This window comes from Micropterus dolomieu, linkage group LG02 (assembly GCF_021292245.1).
Source record: "Micropterus dolomieu isolate WLL.071019.BEF.003 ecotype Adirondacks linkage group LG02, ASM2129224v1, whole genome shotgun sequence".
NCBI lineage: Eukaryota > Metazoa > Chordata > Actinopteri > Centrarchiformes > Centrarchidae > Micropterus > Micropterus dolomieu.
Genome location: NC_060151.1, coordinates 7,430,203 through 7,449,447, shown reverse-complemented (window position 1 = coordinate 7,449,447; position 19,245 = coordinate 7,430,203). Strand labels below are relative to the sequence as shown.

The window sequence follows — 19,245 nt, the reverse complement described above, 5'->3', positions numbered from 1 at the left end:
AAGAGGAAAAGGCAAGGTTGTGACAAGTATGCAACCAAAACATTGGCTAAGATGTTGCAGGAGACCGAGTTTCACCTTAGTGAAGAGCCTCCACCACTGCCAGTTCCTGAGTTTAAGATAAGCGGCACAGTTCCTCTGGATCACCTTCATTGCAGTCAGTTGCTGCTGTCTCTTAGCAAAAGATCTACAAAGCAATATCAGGACAGAGACTCAAATAATCATACTTCGCATTACCATGCAGTTCAACGCAACAAACTTAAAAACAATAATATTCTTATTTACTGTATAAATCAATAAATAAGTCATTTAGTTTCATTATTGTGAAGTCAGTTCCTTATAAGGACACTGCTGAGGTGCAGAGAAAGTCTTGTTCAAGTTCCATGTCAAGGTTAAAGCCTGCTGAGAGACCTTAAATTTTGTAAGTCAGTTGTGCTCCAAATAATTTTTTCTGAATCTGCTAAAACAGGACCCGATAACATTAAAGGGGCAACTGGCTCTTCTTACTTGCGGGCCACATAGCCTCTGCACCAGGCCTGGAAACTGATGATGATGTCTGTGATCTTCATGTCCCTCTCCTCCTCCAGGTGAGCGAGGACTCCTGCTCTGAAGAACACCTTACTCTGGCCGATCCGGTACAGGTTGGGATCCAGCTCCAGACTTTTGATCTGACAGGACAAGAAACGCACTGATCAATCGCACTGCCCAGGGACTACTTACTGTGGAGCTTAGCTAGAATTTTATAGACTCCTTACCATGATCACACAGGCCTGCTTTCCATCCATGAAGCCTTTGGGGATGGCATTGGGAGTGAGGATTTCATACCTTGGAGAGGGGAGTGAGATAGGATTTTATTTTTTCTTACACATACCTGTCCTACAAGACTTAAAGTGAACAGTGTTATTACTCTGTTACCTCTGTCTAAACTCCTGGAAAACGATGCGGTTGGGGAAGCCCTGTCTGCAAATACGGATCCCCTCCAGCACACCATTGCACCTCAGCTGGTCCAGAACCAGGTGGGGGTCAAGTTTACCAGCCTGAGAAAGAGGAATATTTGCTGATCAGTACTGTGGCAAAACAGAAAGAGACAGCTCTATCCTGCACAGGAGCTTATTGCACATTTTGAGAGGAACTATGGAACCAGAGTGCTGAGTGTTTGATGCCATTTCTGGTTTTGAATACAACTGCTATGAAACTAACAAACTAAGTTTTATTTCTCTCCTTCACTCCCACTCCAATTCTCTCTTTGGCTTGCAAATGTAAATGCTCTGTACTTGTATAGCGCCTTTCTAGTCTTTGACCACTCGAACCGCTTTTACACTACATCTGCATTCACACACATTCATTGAGCCTAAGTGCTCAAACAGAAACTAACATTCACACACATTCATACACTGGCGGAACAGCCATCAGAGGCAATTTGGGTGTGACGATACACTTAGCTCACATGCAATATTGGGTTCACGAGAACAAGACAAGACGATATTTTAACACTATTTTGATTAAATATTCAATGCTGAAATATATAAATGGGGGGTCCACTAGAAAATTTTGAGCACTAAACAATTTCCTGCATTCTAGAGAAATTTTCTGCACCAATTTATGGTAGGATTGTCTTTATTTATAGAAAGTGATTCAGATGACAATTAATTATAATGCAGTACTCAGCAGCTTGTTTTTTTAGCTTAAGAAATTTTTTTAGACAATGCACATTTGTTTATTCTATATTTAAATGGAATTGCATGTTCTCTTTTTGTGCAAATAAACCTTTCAAGTATTTTTTTTTTTTTTAACGTTTCTTGTTTCAAGCCATTTTTCAGAACATGACCCCAGTATCCCCAGCGTGAATTACACCTATGAAATGAATCCAATATTTGTGCACTCTTAAGGGGTGAAATCAAAAATACAAACAAATTGTGCAGTATGAGTTGTTACAATTAGTTACACCTTGGCTAGGTAAGGTAATGTAATTTAATGTGATTATTCATCCGGTTTGGTTTTTCCATCTTAAGGCTATTTGAAATGTAGTTTTATATAGTATTGGCTTGAAAGCAGCAGGGATAAGAAGTTGCACTCCGGTTTGCTTTTTCCTTGTCCCGGTGATCTGCGCATCTGGGTGATCCAAGTTTAATGTGCGTTAGCATGTCTGATGTTTCCATTCACATAACGTTACACTACAACAGCGGCGCCACGCTGACAGAGACACGGTCCTCATACACAACGGTCTCTCTGTTGCAACTTTCACTGACAAGGAACCTGCAGCGGGTCTTCCAGCTCCGCTCTTTCATTAGTGCTCGCCATAGTGTGAGCGCCACTGTCCTCGGCCTCAACCGCCACTTGTCCGTGTCTCTGGCTTTCTGAATTTCAGACACTTTCCCATTCTCAGGCGACAAGCTAGAGACGTTTTGTTTTCTTTCCTAACTGTCTGATTCGCCCAGAGCTTGGATGCCAGAGCTTGTGCACCGAACATTTCACAGTCCAGAGTGTAAAGCTAAACACGGACGTAAACAGTAACGTTACCTGTACTGCAGTATAACAGAGTCACACCAAACGGAGTAAATTATAAAGTCACACACACACACGTGTTTATTTATGACATTACGGCATTAATTAAATCCTACGAAAGGACCAGAACCAATTTAAGACCTTGGTAAACGAAATTTCATACTTTAGTAATGAAATTTAATACTTTTAAAGGCCTTCTTTTTGGAAAACTCTGCCCCTACTGTTACTGTAAAAGCACTAATGTTACTGTAACAATTTATTTCTTTTACATTTGAAACCATTATACATGAATTAAATTTAGTCCCTGGTTCCTTCAATCACAACGCAGCTCAGTTCCTCAAAAGGTTCTTTGTCCTACGGGAAAGTTCTTGTGGTTGAAATTCCCCAATAGAGGCCGGCATTTCTCTGATACCTTTTTCTCGTGGTTGGGAATGATGCATCGAACAAAGTTGGGGTTTGTGTTCCTCAAAGTGGCCATGAGCTTGGACAGCTGCTCTTTGTACAGCTGGCCCACTGTGCGGAACATGCCCTTGCGAGTCTTAAAGGCACCGGGCATCTCGGACATGCCAGACACCTTATCCAGGCCCACAATGCGGTCCACTAAAAGAGGAAACAATAGAGAGACATCATGTAAGAAGCCAGTGGGTTTTCTTTAAATAATTTGAATATTTAACCAGGCAAACTCAAACCAAATGCATGTCACAAGAAAGAATGAATATGACTATTGTCTCTCCACTTCCTCTTGGTAAACATACACCAGGAGAGAGTAGAGGCAGTTCATAATGCCAGGACCAGTGAAACACCACACAAACACTGAGTGAATGCGGAGGGAAACGGGTAACAGGAGTAGGATGACAGAGTGGACTCTCGAAAAGCCAGTGAAGCATGGAGAGATTACACACCATAACGGGGGGGGGGGGTGAATTCAGTGCAGTGAGTGGAAGGGGCTGGTCAACTGTTAACACTGCCCGGTTGTAGTTCTCCAAGTAGAAAATGTGTGTGATGGTTCAATTAAATATGTGTCTGTGTGTCAGGAAGGTGACAAACTTTGCTGGTTGCAGTGGGCATGTATTTATGTGGTGATTAAAGAAACCAAACCAAACCCATGCAGTATATACCCATCGCTGCAGTACCCATGACCAACACCAGGAGTCCCCAAACAACACTATTTCACAGAGGGAGAAAAGGAAAGTTCAATGACAGCATCAAGTGGTAAAGAAGACCAGAAGGTTTTGTTACTGCACACCTCACCTTGTTAAAAGACACAGAAACAACTCATAAAATCTTAACCTCTTGAATGTTTAGGCCCAAAAACACAAGTTTGGAGAAATGGGATGGACAGCAGGGGGAGAGTCATGGTGGAAATAAGCATGTTAAAACAGACAGCAGGAGAAAGAGGGAAAGACTAAATACATGAAAAAGAAACCTCGTTGTCACCTGAGTCTGAGTGTAGAATAGGAAAACGCTGATAAAAATAGGCTCTCTGACAATTCTGTACCTCTGAGACCCAGTAAAAGGAAACAAATGACAGACAAAATTGGGCCATACAGAGGAAGAAATGGATGGAAACAAGTAGGATTTGAAAAGGTAAAAACAAAGGTCCACACACCAGACAATAGAAGAGAAAGAAAGCACTATGAAATGTAAAACAGGAATAGAAAGTCAAATTGAAATGTATTCCTACAACAAGCACTGTCCCCAGAGACGCAGTGGATCCTGGGCTACCACGACAAGTTAACATCTGCCTCAACTCACCGTCCCTCCAGAGCTCAGAGACAAACTTGTCAGTGGACTGGTTGAGCAGTGTAGCCACGTTGTCATTCAAGGGGTCCATGTTCTTCATCAGCCACTCATCTGCCTTGTAGTCCACCTGAGGAGCAACGTTAGGCAGGAGTTATTTTCTAGACTCACATACCTTGAGGACATAACAAAAAGGTTTGAGAGCTGGACAAATTCATGGTAGAAAAAGCAAGTACATGTCAAATTAGATTTAATGAGAACGGATCGTAATGAAGTCTGCATGTTTACCTTGCCAGCATAATGGATGATGGAGAAGTCTGCTTCATCCTTCAGTTTCTTGGGCTTAAAGAACTTGGGGTGAGTGCCCTGCTCTTGGAGAACCTTTTCCACAAAGCTCTTGTCAGTGGCTTTAGGAAACCAGCACTCCTCATCAAGCAGAGCGAGGATACCAGGGGGACTGGCCTGTACACATAAGAGAGGGCAGATGTTACTGCATGAAATAGAAAGGCCCTGAAGCACTGAAGGGGTACAAAAAAAAAAAAAAAAAAGAGACATGTAATTAGCAATTAATTAACAGACTTAATGTTTGGCCAAGTAAGATTTTCCTAACTCACAGGTTTCTCAATGAGGTCGATGCAGGGCTGCAGGTCCAGGCCGAAGTCGATGAAGCTCCACTCGATGCCCTCCCTCTGGTACTCCTCCTGCTCCAGGATGAACATGGTGTGGTTGAAGAGCTGCTGCAGCTTCTCATTGGTGTAGTTGATACACATCTGCTCAAATGAGTTCAGCTGGGGGACACACAAGAAAAAAGCTTAACACAGTTGATAAGCAGCAAAATTTAAAAACATGGATGTACATTTTTAATTCATATATTTGTACATACAGATAATTTATACTATATAGTCTACACTGTCAAGTCATGCACTGTATGTCATTCACCTCAAAGATCTCAAAGCCAGCGATATCTAGGATGCCAATGAAGGAGGCTCCCTGTCTCTTGGTCTTGTCCAGGGCTTTGTTGATCCTCATGACGAGCCAGCGGAACATCCTCTCATATGTGGCCTTGGCCAGGGCCTCCACAGCAAACTCTGCTTGCTCCTGGGTCTGGGCCTTCTGGACGTAGTCTCTGCCCACCTTGATCCTTGGTGACAGGATGGCCCTGGTGAAGTCTGTGACATTCATGCCCATGAGGTGGCTCACCTTCTGGGCAGCTGTTGCAGAGGAAACGGGAAGAAGACCGTGAGTAGCTTGTTAAGGTTCTTGGTGCAGACAACTCTACAAGATGAAAGTTTTGCAGCAGGACATAGCCAACCATTTTAGATTACTTACCGGTGTTGTCCGGCATCGAGGCCTGGTCTGTGTGGCGCTCCTTCTTGAAGGTCATGTTACCAAGCTGCAGTACTGAGGCCACCACCTTCAACATGCCTGCAACAAGAACAAAGAACGATGGTTTTATGTTGCACTGGCACTAGTAAGTAAAGTCTAATTCAAAGAATAAAATAAGTTGTTTCAGTGTAATTTTCCTTACCTATCTGCTCATCCTCTGGGATACCCATGATCTTCATGGCCTCCAAGGTCTCTGTAAACAGGTCCTTGTCCTGCTGCCCAGGAATTGTAACATTCCCATTGGAAAGGAAACGGTAGTTGTTGTAATTTTCAAGCAGGAGTTCATCTGAGGGAAAAGGATGGTAGGAGTGAGATAAATGGCAAATAAGAAGTTAAAAAGCTTTACAGGAAGGACCTTTGTCTGTTCCCTTCAGATAAAAACACAAATTACTACTCTGCAAATCCTTGAGAAATCCTCACTGTCTTTGAAGATATGTAATAAATTGCTTACTGCGCAATTTATCTCCGGCTCCTGTGAGCAGGTAGTAGAAGATATGAAAGGTCCTCTCATCTTTGGCCTGGCGAATGGCACGGGATTTCTCCAACAAGTCTAGCGGTAAATCTGTCAAGGACAAGTTTTCTGATACTAACATTTCCAAATCAGTTTGTGTATTGTAGTGAGACACTTTCCATTAAACACAATGCTAACAACAAGCACTGTGATATCTTCAAAACTAAAAGAGAAGCCATGACAGTATGAAGGATACAAGTTTCAATATTGGCACCGACAATGTAACCATTGACATCAAAGTTGATCCTGATGAATTTTCCCTAGGAGGAGGGAAAAAAAACAAACATTTAAGAACAGTCCAGTTGGAAAACAGGTGGTTAAATAAGCAGTCTGAATCACAGGATGTAGCACTATGTCTTACGAATCGGGAAGAGTTGTCATTTTTGACTGTTTTGGCATTTCCAAAGGCTTCTAGGATGGGGTTGGCCTGCAGCAGTTGCTTCTCCAGCTCCCCCTGGTGGAAATTAAGAGAACAGCAATACAACATATAAAGTAAACTATTTCCACCTATACCACAAATAAATCAGGTCAGTTCTCTGCTATGGATTCAGATCTAACAAGACCTTATTACTCATGTATAATGTATGATTTGCTATTTATTTACTTCAATGTTACTTCATTTTAAGAAACTGACAAGTTGATTCAATTTAATTAAATTTATTAATATAGTGGTATGTGTTAATTTACCAATGACATACTTACTTCCGAATAGAAGGGAGAAAATGGAATGTACAAAACATTTAAACAAAAAAGGTGATAAGGAGGGACACCATACACACACCAGCAAAAAAACAAACACACATCGCACCCAAGCATTTCCCCCCCACACACATATCGTCATGTTAGTGCCCAAATCTGCGAACACCCAGTGACCCTCATCAGTAACCCATCACCTGTTAGCCAGAGCACAAACAATCCTTTCAGCTTCAACAGAATTTTAAACGTCTTCCTTCAAGCTGTACTTTCACTGAAGTTTCTGCACCTGAAGAAGTTGCCTGTTTTTACCCATTTATTTCCTCCCAAAAGGTTTGTTAAGTATTTGCGCTTTCCAAGCAAGGTCTTGCCACAGCTACCTGGCTTTTCACACAAGGCGTTTTTCAACCATTTTGCTGATGATCACTCATATCCATCCAGCAAAAACATGGAATGGCATCAGCTAAATTCCAAAAGCTATCGATGCACTGATTCATATGTAAAGCACATATTACGTGTAGAGATTAAAGAAGGCATAAGAATTCAAAGCAATGACACTCCATTGTACAAATGTCAAGTCTGTAAGCCATCTTTGTGCCATTTATCAAGCTTTTAAAGTGATATAGCCCTGGATTGATAACATACACCTAAGGGATTGGTTAAGTGTACGTACGCTACATGAGATAGCAGTGCGTCTGTCCAAAGTGTATTAAATATGATGCTAGAAATTGTAGAACACACACACACACACACACACACACACACACACACACACACACACACACACCCCCCGCCCCCAACAATTTTTATGCCAAAAGAGAAAAGCACAGTCAAACGTTGGACTCAGGTGCACGCACAGAGTAGCAATATAAATGATGAAAAATTCAACCAGACAAATGTATAAATACATCTTTCAGATAAAAAATTGCTGTTTTTTTAAGGAAAGACCCCCCCCCCCCTTATCCTACTATTGTCTGGCTGAATTTTTCACAGGAACACATACGGCTGCCACTGATCTGCAAACAAACTTCCTCCTCACTTCCTATTGGCTGGCAGGACACGTCACCTCTGCCCTCAATACAAAGTGACTCCCACAAATTGTGCTGCTCCAGCGAGAGGAAAGGGGAGGATGAGGGGTTGGAGTGGAGGAGGAGGAAGGTGATGACAGAAGCAGGTGGGGAGGAAGAGTGAATGGAGGGAGGGATTCAACTCACATGTGACAGGACCGAGCTGTTCTGTTGATGGGAAGAGAGAAATACAACAACCTCAAAAAAAAGGGACGATAGATGTGGATTTCATCAAACCCCACTATGTCGCATCGATCATATAGCTGGCGGGCCAGATAATAGTAGGAGCAGGTTTATGTAACATGTCAGAGCACCAGAAGTCTTTAAATCTGTAGTTTTGTTTTTCTAAGCCTCCAGGGGTATTCTCGTGACTGCCGCCCCTTTTGTCTTCGATAGCAACGCTTCTCAGCAGCAACTGTTCGACAGAAGAACTTCTACCGCATAAAATCAGCTGCTTCAACAGTGTGATGACAGATTAACAAGCATGTACGTGGTTGATCAAGCGTGTTAAGAGATGTTGTTCTGATAAGACAAAAGCACCAGAGGAATTGGGGATTGTGCCTCATTTGAAAATAAATCAAATGGAGAAAAAAAAAAAAAAAAAAAAAAAAAAACCACATAGGGAAAGATAAAATGACTGAGGGTGTAAAAGAGTAATGGGAGGAAGGGTTGAAGGATGAACTGTGTGGACGAGAGAGAGGCAGGACTGACCTGATCTTTCTTGGTCTTGTGGGAGGAGGCCACATGAGCCAGATACTGGATGACTTTCTTGGTGTTCTCCGTCTTACCGGCACCAGACTCTCCTCTGAGATAAAAAGAAAAAAAATACATAGTCAAAGAATTTAGAAAAGGGTGGTCTAAAAACACAAAGAGTTGACAAAAGAGAAAGTTTAGAGTTGATAAAACAGAATAAATATAGTGTTAATACACCACTTGAAGTATTGCTTGTTTAATAAGTGATGTCTATGTGTACTCACGTGCAAAGAATGGACTGGTCTTCACGATCTGCAAAAAAGATGTGTAAATGTTTATTATGCAGAACAATGATGCATGCTCTAAGTGAGCATATGTTATCGCCACAGTGCATGCAGTTTTTGTCTGTACAACCGGAAGTACATTAGCCACAGACAGGAAATCAATATCCGGCTTCTTGTGACTGGAAAGAGGTGCTGCCGGGTTTCTGACAAACTGGCTAATTACCCAGTGCCTCCCATAATGGGGTCTGAATACTTTTCTGGAGGCAAACATGGAGCAAAAGAGCAACAATGGGGCAGAGGGGAGTTGTTTGTGTGGTGTGCATGACAGATAACACAGCTCAGCACGTTAAGAGTACATACAGGAGGTGAACTAAAGAATCACATTGCAATACCATGCAGGAAATGCCAATTAGGTGCTTGTAATATTCATGAACTGTAGGTTCATGTCACAAAACACAAAGCCAAATTCACTGTAAGCTATAGTCTAAAATTAGTTAGAGCTGTATCCGTCTCAAGAACCAACAGAGATCATGAGCATAACAAACTCTAACATCACCTGTATATCCTTCCAAAAATGTGACTACGAGCACTGCAGGACGCACATATAACTCTATTTTGACTTTTAAATTCAACCATTCTTAGCTAGAATTGAGAGCATCTGGTATTTTCTGGCCAGTGTGGTCAGCTAAATCATATAAAATAGTCCGCATGCATCAAATGAAATATTCTGTAGAGATTCCTTTCCACCGTCTTCCATTTGAAGGCCCAAACTCCTTATAGACAAGCTGCTCTCATGCACCTCATTAAATGTTTTAGAGGGTACGGATACAAATACACCAATATTACAGTATGTATGTGTACAACCTTGTCTCTTAGGAGTCTTGCAGTTTATAGCTCTGTGTGGTACCACTCAGGACAAAGAAGCTTCATTGACAATGAAATCTTACAAGTTTAGGAATGATAAAATAACTCTGGCAAAAGTTTGAATCAAAGCCAAAAGGCCAGCAGACTAAAATTTCACTTCATTTTTTTGCCTCTAATGTTCTCATAAAATACTTAGCTATCAGTTTTACAGCGTAGACTGTGACTTACCCTGCATCATGCTTCTGTAAGCTGTGTCAGTGATGGCGTAGATATGAGGCGGCATTTCATGCCTCTTCTTGCCCTTGTACATGTCAACAATCTCCTCAGAGTAGATGGGCAGGTTCTTGTAGGGGTTTATGACAACACAGAAGAGACCAGAGTATGTCTGCAGTGGAGAAGGAGGGTTGTGTTAATTGGGATAGATACAATGATTGTAGGCCACATCAAATGTGAAAATACCATAAAGGAGATTTGCATGTCTCCATTTAATGTGTGCAGAGCAGAATCAGGATCATGGACTGGGATACTTGTTCATATGTTAATGTGAAAGTACAAATACATCCCCCAAAATGTGCTTCTCTATAAAATCGAAGTTGCACTGATTCAATAATTAATCCTTCCCATCCCCAATCAACATCATGTTTCACATAGCTCTGATTTGTTAGCCTTTTATATTATATGATCTCAACCCCACCCTGCAGCAAGTTTAAACTGATGATTGACCTTGGCACTGCATAACCACAGCTACTTGACAGGTTAGCCAAGTCCTATCTGAGATCTACATGGTAGAATGATCTTTTCTGCTATGAGGCCAACATTAAGACTCCTCCTCCTCATTCCTTTCTATAAACTCCACTAAATCTTATTTTGTGCATCTCATTTCTCCTCCCACCATAACTTCAGATTTTTTTTCCCCCCATTTGCTGCATTCCTGTGCTGCCTACCACCATCTCTGTAAGAAGCCCCCCCCCACCCTCTGTTGTACACCCGCTTTCCCCTGAGAGACTGTCATCTAAAGACTACAGAGCCTGGAGCCACTCTAACCAACCATGGCCTGGATCTCTGGAGAGAGCGAGGGAGGGGACAACAGGCTGTGTTGATATGACCGGGTCACACCAGAGTCATAGAGAGCAAATCACTCCCAGCCCAGCACATGGGGATAAATAACATTACAGGGCAGTAATGGCTGTTACAAGACGATTTACATTCCATGTCCATCTCTGCAAAAGCACGACTCTAAAGCCACTCCTTTCTTCCCCAACGCTTTCTTCACATCTCCCATGCTCCCGACTGCATTGTTCTCTGCGGCTTCCTGTTTACAAGATAACTCCACATACAGGGAGAAGGAAGCGAGCAAACAAGATGGTACTAGAGGGAATAGAGAGACAGACGTGACGAGAGAGTAGGAAAAGGACGCTTGTATACCATGACTATGGTAATACATTGCACACTCTTTTTGCAGTGATAATTTACACACAATGGGTTGTCTTAAACAATGGGGCTTAATGAGATAATTGGAAGGTTGGGCAGGAAGATAAATTGGTTTGGAAACTGATCATGTCACATTGTTTTCTTAAAGCCAGTAGAGATTCCATAACAATTACAAAGGAAAATGCTTTAAACAAAGCCACTGGGACCAAGTTACCATGAAAACTGTTTGGTGGACAAGCACATCAGGAAAATAGTGCCAACATTTTATTTTTAAAAATCCAACATTTTAATTGTAATTAAGACTCGCACAGGACTCTAACCGGAAAGAAACCATGTTTAGACTCATGTATGGATCACTGCTTTGTTCAAGGCATTTTAAATGACATCATACTCACATATATGAGACCAGAGTAGTATCTCTCCTTTAGGTTGTGCAGCACCGAGGCCTCGTTCAGGCAGGTGAGCTCGGCCATGTCCTCCACCTTGCTGAATTTGGGTGGGTTCATCTTCTGGATGTCATCCTTGTTAACCCGGATCTTCTTCCCAGAGTCTGCAAGCTCGACCACACACTCGTCGCCGCGCTCCTCCTTCACAGAACCGGCCTCGAAGCCCAGGCGCTCTGAGGGCACCCATACCAGCTTCTTGGTGGCCCAGTCAGCCTGTGCTAGCGGGTTGTTGACCATATTGCGGTCCACGTACAGGAACTTGTCCGCGGCTGACATCGTAGCTGTTTCAGAGGGGGAGATGAAGATGATGTGGTTAGTGCTGGGAAATATGGGAAATCATTGACAGGTCAGAAACCCAGACATCGAACAAAAAATATAAACAGATTAATCCAAATGATCATTTAAATTGTTTTTTTATCCATCGCTAAATTCAAATTATAAATCTCAACAGCTACACTTCTTCAATACTATCTGGCAGGAAAAAGGCAGGGTGGTTGCGTAAAAAAGGTTTCGTTTATCATCCATATCTTCACAAGCAATCTCTGAAGAATGCAAAGGTCACCAGTGGATGAACGTACAACAGGAAGATGTCTGCTGAAGTTAAGCTGGGTCGACATAAAACACAACCATGTCAAACAAGGCTCTGTATTACTTCTTGGCTAACTGCTGGGAATACTTGATCAAATTTCCAGCTGCTGGACCATCTGGGTGACAGGAGAAACATTTGCCCAGGATCACTGATTTAAGTTCACCTCCCAGCAGAGGTGCCTCCATTTTGGACTCCAGTGTGCGTTTGCTGGTGGGTCGCCTGTGAGGGAGCGGGTTGTCGTTCGTATGTGTTGGGGTGGGGGTGAGTTGACCGTGGTTGATCTTGGTGGAATACAGTAAACCTCTGCATGACCCTTACCAACCAAATTGTTCCAGGGACTAAAACCAAAATCAGGAAACAAAAGTCCCTTTTGTAGATTCTTGTTTGCATTCTACTTCAGATGAACTGTAAAGATTAGAGTGTAACAAGCAGGTTTTGTTTGAGAAAACGTTTTTGTATATGAGCACTAAAAAGTCATCATGGTGTTTGTAATTTCCCGTTTCTAGCTTTCTTAAAGTAGTGATGATCTGTCAAGTGTTACTTAGTTATTCTTCTGATTTAGCATTGAAACAATTAAAGTTCAAGTTTTCCTTGTCTTGGTCACTCCCTTCTCTATAGTTAATCAACTCTATTTACGTTCTTCTCTTTTAAAGACTTTGGTATGGCGTTGGTATTCCTATCGCCAGTCCTAACATTGATACTATCAACCAACGAGTAGCAGTGGAAGTTTGTGTTTGACCAGTTAATGACTCATTGCAGCCAGGTGAAAAGAAGTCGTACAACATGAGCCACATATTTTGCAGGCTCAAGATAGAAGTTAGTTGTTATATTATTATGCGCTGTTTGTTTCTCACTGCTGTGTTGCAAGTAGCAATAAGCAGACTGATAGTTAACCTGAACACCTCAAACTAGATACAAGCGTCCCATACAATCTGCAGTGAACCAAAACAAATGGTCGACTTTAAATGCAAGCTCTGCACAAGCTGTTGTTGCTTTAATACATCTCTGAAAGCTCATCAACATCATCTTGTTGACAAGGAGTGCTGCGGTGTAACCCATATAGAAAGTGGCAAGACAACTTTTACCAGTATTCGAAGACATTGTCCTTGAGCCAACCCGCCCAACTAAAGCAAGCATAGAGAAACTCTGGGAAATTAACTGAACATGATGTCCTTTCACTGACATCGGGGCCCCAGACTTTACCATCTCAATTATCATTCCAACACAGCAGGAGCATGACAACGTTTTCCCAGCACCACCAGGGTTGTTAGCCTCTCGCAATGCAACTTCACCTCTGTGCTAGCCATATGCAAATCCGACAAAAATCACAGCAGAGGTCTGCCTCAGCACAGTCTTGTCTGAAGGCATGTCTGAAATACTACATTAACTGCAAGTGTTTCATATGTCCATAAAACTCTTTCAGACTTCATAGCTCAAACAGTCTGTCCAGAACTCCTAAATTTACTGACTTATTAACTCCCTACATACTGAGCAAGATATTTTACAGTTGAAAAATCTAACTTTCAGTGCTCTCTGATAGACAAACTATGTAATAATGACAACGTTTTCAAATGACCACAAACCTAGTTTGGCATATCTAAGCAGCAATTTATTGTTGTTATCTGGCGTCATTAACTTGTTGTACATTGAACAGAATCTGTGAGGATCGGCTACTATACAACCCTGGTCCGATTCATCAGTCTAGCTCTACTTCTGATAGTTGTTCTTTAAAAATCACTGCAAAATACAATCAACTTTGCTCTCTCAAAATGCAATAAAAAAAACAAAAAAAACAGCATTCCTCAACTGCAGTGAAAAAGGTCAAAGACGCTTGAGAATCTTTGTAAAGAAAGAAGCATAGAGGTTGCTTCGTTTAACAGTGTTATGTCAGTTCCGTGTGTTTCAGCACATTAACCCTGATCTGTGAGAAAGAAAGCAGAGGGAGAGCCATTCTCCTCATGACCCCATGTCTCCCTCCATCCTCTATCAACACTGTCAGGCTATGCTACAGCTGACGTCCATCACAGCTCAACCCGACTCCAAACTCATCTCATCTGTACAGACCCCATCCTGCAACAGAACGTGGGGCAAATTAGTCTAGCTATACGTCTCAGCTAGCTCCACGCTCCCACCTTTGCCTTCAGTCACCCTCCTCTGCCTCTCCAGAATCCTAACACCCCTCCTCCTGTTTATCCAGTGTTTTCAGGGTCACATTCCTCCCATAGTCACTCAGGGAGAGACAGCGAGCAAAGGCATTCCACAAATTTCTGTCCTCTATACTCCCCCCTTACATCTCTCTCAGACATATTCTCTGGCTTTCCTTCCTGTGTTTTGCCCTCCACTTATTCCCATCACATCAGCAGGTCATGTGTGCCTTTAGGGGTTTTATCACTCAGGAGAGATCAGTATCACCTCACACTGGCAGCACATACATAGTTATAGACCAGACCACGCTCAGTCCCTTTGTGCATGCGTCGTAGTATGTTCCCATGCTCCTTTAAAATTCACTAGACTATAACTCACTCCAATATATTTGGCTGAGTTTGCCCCGTGCAGAGTTGAATTTGAGCCATGACTCATTATAATCCCTGTAGTTTTGTTGTTTGGCAGAAACAAGAAGTGAAATTGAACAGGCTGAACCCGCCCAAAGCTCTGGTGTTGCTTTAGCGTGCCATTATAACCAAGATCCAGGGATATGTGTTGGCCACCATTTAAAAAACATCTCAAGCACTTCTAATGAATACAGAAACGCTTTGCGTTGCTGCAGTCAAATGGCAGTTAGCTCTTAAAAACAAAAGACCTACAAAGTCATTAATATCACTATTGTGAAAGACCATTCACAAGAGACTACAGATATTTAATGTTTCAATACAGAAACAGTCTGATCATACCTTACTAGATCGCTGCAAAATAGGCAGGGAACCACTGATGTAGGTGAATTTCAGATGTACCCCCTTAATGGACACCAGGAGGCATATTACAAATGTTGATTTGAGCTCATTTTAAACAGGTAAATATTTCACTTATGTGATTAACAATAAGTGGACATCACGGTTTGTTTAGTAAAGTTATGACCACTTGTTGTGGCAGAAGTTTGACGTTAAGCTTTTTAGCTATTTCAACTATCCATTACTTTTAGCTAACTCTTTCAAAAATGTATCTCTCACATCTATTTTAGTCATTTATCCATTACTGTGAGCTGCAGACACATTTGGACTAGGGCTGCAACTAACAATGATTTTCATTATAAATTGATCTGCCAATCATTTTCTAGATTAATCAGAGTCTACAAAAAGTCAGAACAGTAAAAAAAAAAAAATAAAGCCCATAAAACTAAGAAAATCAGCAAAATCTCAATTTAGAAGCTGAAATCAGGGAATGTTTGGTATTTTTATATGAAAATTGACTTACATTTTTATCAAAATAGTTGCTCATTGATTTTCTAATGATCAGCTAAGCATTTCAGCTTTAATTTGGACATTATTTATAGTCAAGTCTGTTGATGTCTGCCTCAGTCCGGCTCATATGCTTGCCACAGATAACTCAATGACACACTTCAAACTATGTCTCCAGAGAGTGCCATGAGGACTAAAATTACTCCCAACAGCTATTCTAGTTTGACAAGCGCTGTTCTATATTGAAAGTGGAAAGAAGGAAGAATTAAAAAAAAACGTTGACTTTAAGATAAAACAGTGTGCATTAACACTCATCCCCCACCCCTCAACTTGAGTTTCATGGCTCAGGTTACTACTACCGTCCTGCCAAATCCTGTATAATCCTGTGAGAATCAAGGTTTCCCCGATTCTTCGTCACTCTGCGACACTGCTTGGCTGTGACAGCATTCGCCATCTATTCAGTTGAGGCCCCTTTACAATGAGATTAGTTGGTATAGATCCTTATAAAAAGGATTACCAATTATTTGAATACAAAGCAGTATGTACAAGATAGTCATCCTGAAACCAACCCTTGGTAAAAAAAAAAACAAACAAACAAACAAAAAAAAACAAATCCTTGAACTGTATGAAACCTGCTGAGATGTCATTAAAAATTATTATATTCTAAAAAATGCCCCAAAACAGAGTTAGAGGTGTCCTGCCATAGCAACAGCCTACTTGAAAGAGGAAGCGCGACCATAAAATAAACACAAGGAGGGGAATGGAAGCCAGTTTTAGAAACCGGCCTCATCACAGAGACCAGAATGTGGTTACAAAGAGGAAGTAGCCAAGACTTCAAGAAAGAGGTGGAGGAAAAAAAACGAGAAGAGGAAGGGAAAAAGGAAAGAGATACAGAGCGTCCTTTTTAGCCCCGGTTGTCCCGTTTAGAAAGCAGGTCAACCCTGGTCTTTAAAACTGAGGCAATCCATCCATCAGTCAGACTCCCTCTCATTCCTTTCCACCTCAATGACTCTTTCAGAGTTACCGTTAAAAAAAAACAAAAAAAAAAAAACACAGGAGACGTCAAAAACACTACCACAGCATGACAATCTACAGTCAAACCCTCCTGCCCCGGCTAAAGGGAACCTATGAACAAGCTGTGCTGTGTTGACTGCTCTATTGGCAGGAATATCAACACAACGACAGCAAAGTCAATGACACTGTACTCCCAACAACTGCATCCCCTCAACATCCCAGCTAGGTTAAGCCAAGCCAAATCTGTACGTCCTCAACTGTCCTCCTTGTGCTGTTGATAACTTTTTGTACTGTCGTCAGCCTCATCTGTTTGGCTTCAACTGTTTATCATTTTGCAAAAAATACCCAACTCTCTGAGGAGGATGAGAGTGGGAAAGTCCAGACACAGGAGGGACTGACACTAGAACCACAGTCCAGTGATCTAGTGACTGGGTTCCCTCTCATGGAGGTGACAGCGGGTGCCAGGCAGCGACTGGAAAGGTAGTGAGTCAGTCAAAATTCATTCAAGGCTCACACGTCGGCGCCCTCTCCACTGCCCTCCTCCTCTGAAAGTGGGAAGGGTGGGGCAAGGAGAAGAGAGGGGAGGAAAGAGGAAATGACAAACTGAGAAAACTATTTTGCCATTTGTGGAGCTTGTTGTGTGCGAGTCTTTCAAGGAGGAGGGAAGGTGGTGTTTTCCTGAGCACATGCTGAGTGGCTCTGTGGGCCGAAATGTAAATTAAGCCCTTGCTGGAAAATAACCGCACTGCATGACAGATCTACATCACTTTCCACATTACTTTTCACATTCCTGCCCCAACTAGGATCAAATTTCACTTTCAACTGTAAGCTGGCCAATGCCATCTACCATTTACAACAAGAGGCCCTTACTAGGTCTTACCAAATCTAGCAGGGGCCTTGCAGCAAAAAAGGCTGGGAACCACTGGTGTAGGTGAATTTCAGATGTATCGCCACAGCCCTGATGTACCCCCTTAATTGACACCAGCAGGCATGTTAAAAATGTGTTTAGCTAATTTTAAAAACAGGCTATTATTTCACTTTGATGTGATTAAAAGATGTCCACTTTCATACTGTTAAACATTCAAGTTACGGTTTGTTTCGTCCAGTTATGACCTCTTGGTGTGGCAGAAGTTGGACATTTAGTTTTTTAGCCATTTCAACTATCCATTACTTTTAGCTAACTATCAAAAATGTATCTCTCACATCTATTTTAACCATTGACCCATTACTTTTAGCTCACTGTTTAAACCTGCTAAAATTTGAATTAAGTTTACCGTCACATACTAAACATTTGCCTCGCTATGTTGGTTCTGGGGATTGAAAGGTTACCGGCTTAATGATAAGCCAAGGTAAAATTCCAGGGTAGTATTACCATTAAAATTTTTATGTGTGGGCATGATTTTGGTTTTTATAGGAGCTTTGGGGGAAACAAAGAAAACGCTGTGAAAGCGGGCAATACTTGCATACAAAATCTTGTATGATGTGTGGACTTCAGACTGGGAGAAAATGTGATGGTTTGTCAGTCTAACTTGCTTATAGCCTGAACATGTAGTGTTTTTACAAGAGTAGATAACACTGACAATTTCAGTCATGTGCCTGCAGACTGTTCATCCATTGCACATGATCACACATCACATAGTTTAGTCACCCAACCAATATATTTAAATTAATTTGTTGTAAAAGGGTTTTAACAGGAGAAACGCTGCAGTCCTCTGTATTTATGCCAATTATAGGGCTCATGGCAATTATACTATCACTATAGGGTCATTGCATATACTAAGGTATTGGCTGTTAATTTAATATTTATGCAAACAATGTTCGTAGTTCTGGAAATTCTATTTATGGTTTTCAATACCAAACTAGGTGAAAAGATTTCAGTGTGCATATCAGAACTTTTCAGTACATTTAATTTACTGAGATAATATTAATAACCGTAATTTTGATCACTCTAATCAGTGCATAACATAGCAAGTAGAAAAGATAGATAAAGCCAGATCTGCATGTCAAGAAGCATAAATATGAAATTCAAAATGTTCAATTAAATGTGAAAAATAAACATTTACAATATGACTTAATTAAATGAAAGCTGTACAGCTTTGTGCAAAACACTGACCAGGAATGTGCAAAAGTTTACAGTATGACTACAGAATATTTGCAATGTGCAAGACAGGAAACCATGCATGTTAATGTATCCCATTGAGTCAGGGGTGTAGACTTTACTTCAACTAGGTCACAACAGTATTCAGGCATTACAGCTGATTCAATATGTGAACATATTGTCTCACACCATAATTTCTGTTTTATCAAATTACCTGAGCTATTTCACCGTCTTTCCACATACCCACTGGTGTAAGATACCCCTGGTTGTCACTGTCCTAAACATTCTGTATAATGTCTGTTTTACCTATATTAACCATTTGTCCCATGGGCCTAAGAAGGGAGACCCACTGTTAAATGACAGGGGAGGACAATTACTTGGAAATAGGGTGTTCTGATTAGCACATTATTTTCAGGGTCATAGAACAGATTCCTCATTTATCAAACAGCTATCTGATTACACTATCGAGTGGACAACTGACTGGTTATTTGACAAAAGCAGATACTGCACCAGTTTGCCCTTTCACTAAAAC

General features: G+C 41.4%; 1 protein-coding gene across 2 annotated transcripts in view; it reads right to left on the bottom strand.

Moving 5' to 3' along the window:
• LOC123984955 (myosin-9-like) overlaps positions 1 to 19,245 on the bottom strand; it is a 34,525-nt gene that overhangs the window by 9,798 nt on the left and 5,482 nt on the right. The window contains exons 2-20 of one of the 2 annotated variants that reach the window (XM_046072240.1): positions 11,567 to 11,898; positions 9,969 to 10,125; positions 8,877 to 8,904; positions 8,611 to 8,704; positions 8,047 to 8,067; positions 6,501 to 6,593; positions 6,336 to 6,399; positions 6,080 to 6,178; positions 5,771 to 5,914; positions 5,572 to 5,667; positions 5,182 to 5,453; positions 4,857 to 5,030; positions 4,531 to 4,704; positions 4,258 to 4,372; positions 2,915 to 3,102; positions 913 to 1,034; positions 753 to 822; positions 505 to 665; positions 76 to 184 (exon numbers count right to left, since the gene is read on the bottom strand). In XM_046072240.1, the coding sequence (XP_045928196.1) occupies positions 76 to 184; positions 505 to 665; positions 753 to 822; positions 913 to 1,034; positions 2,915 to 3,102; positions 4,258 to 4,372; positions 4,531 to 4,704; positions 4,857 to 5,030; positions 5,182 to 5,453; positions 5,572 to 5,667; positions 5,771 to 5,914; positions 6,080 to 6,178; positions 6,336 to 6,399; positions 6,501 to 6,593; positions 8,047 to 8,067; positions 8,611 to 8,704; positions 8,877 to 8,904; positions 9,969 to 10,125; positions 11,567 to 11,893 (2,508 nt within the window). In that variant the 5' untranslated portion in view covers positions 11,894 to 11,898. The remainder of the gene's footprint in view (positions 1 to 75; positions 185 to 504; positions 666 to 752; positions 823 to 912; positions 1,035 to 2,914; positions 3,103 to 4,257; positions 4,373 to 4,530; positions 4,705 to 4,856; positions 5,031 to 5,181; positions 5,454 to 5,571; positions 5,668 to 5,770; positions 5,915 to 6,079; positions 6,179 to 6,335; positions 6,400 to 6,500; positions 6,594 to 8,046; positions 8,068 to 8,610; positions 8,705 to 8,876; positions 8,905 to 9,968; positions 10,126 to 11,566; positions 11,899 to 19,245) is intronic. The other variant, XM_046072249.1, reaches the window with a different exon arrangement.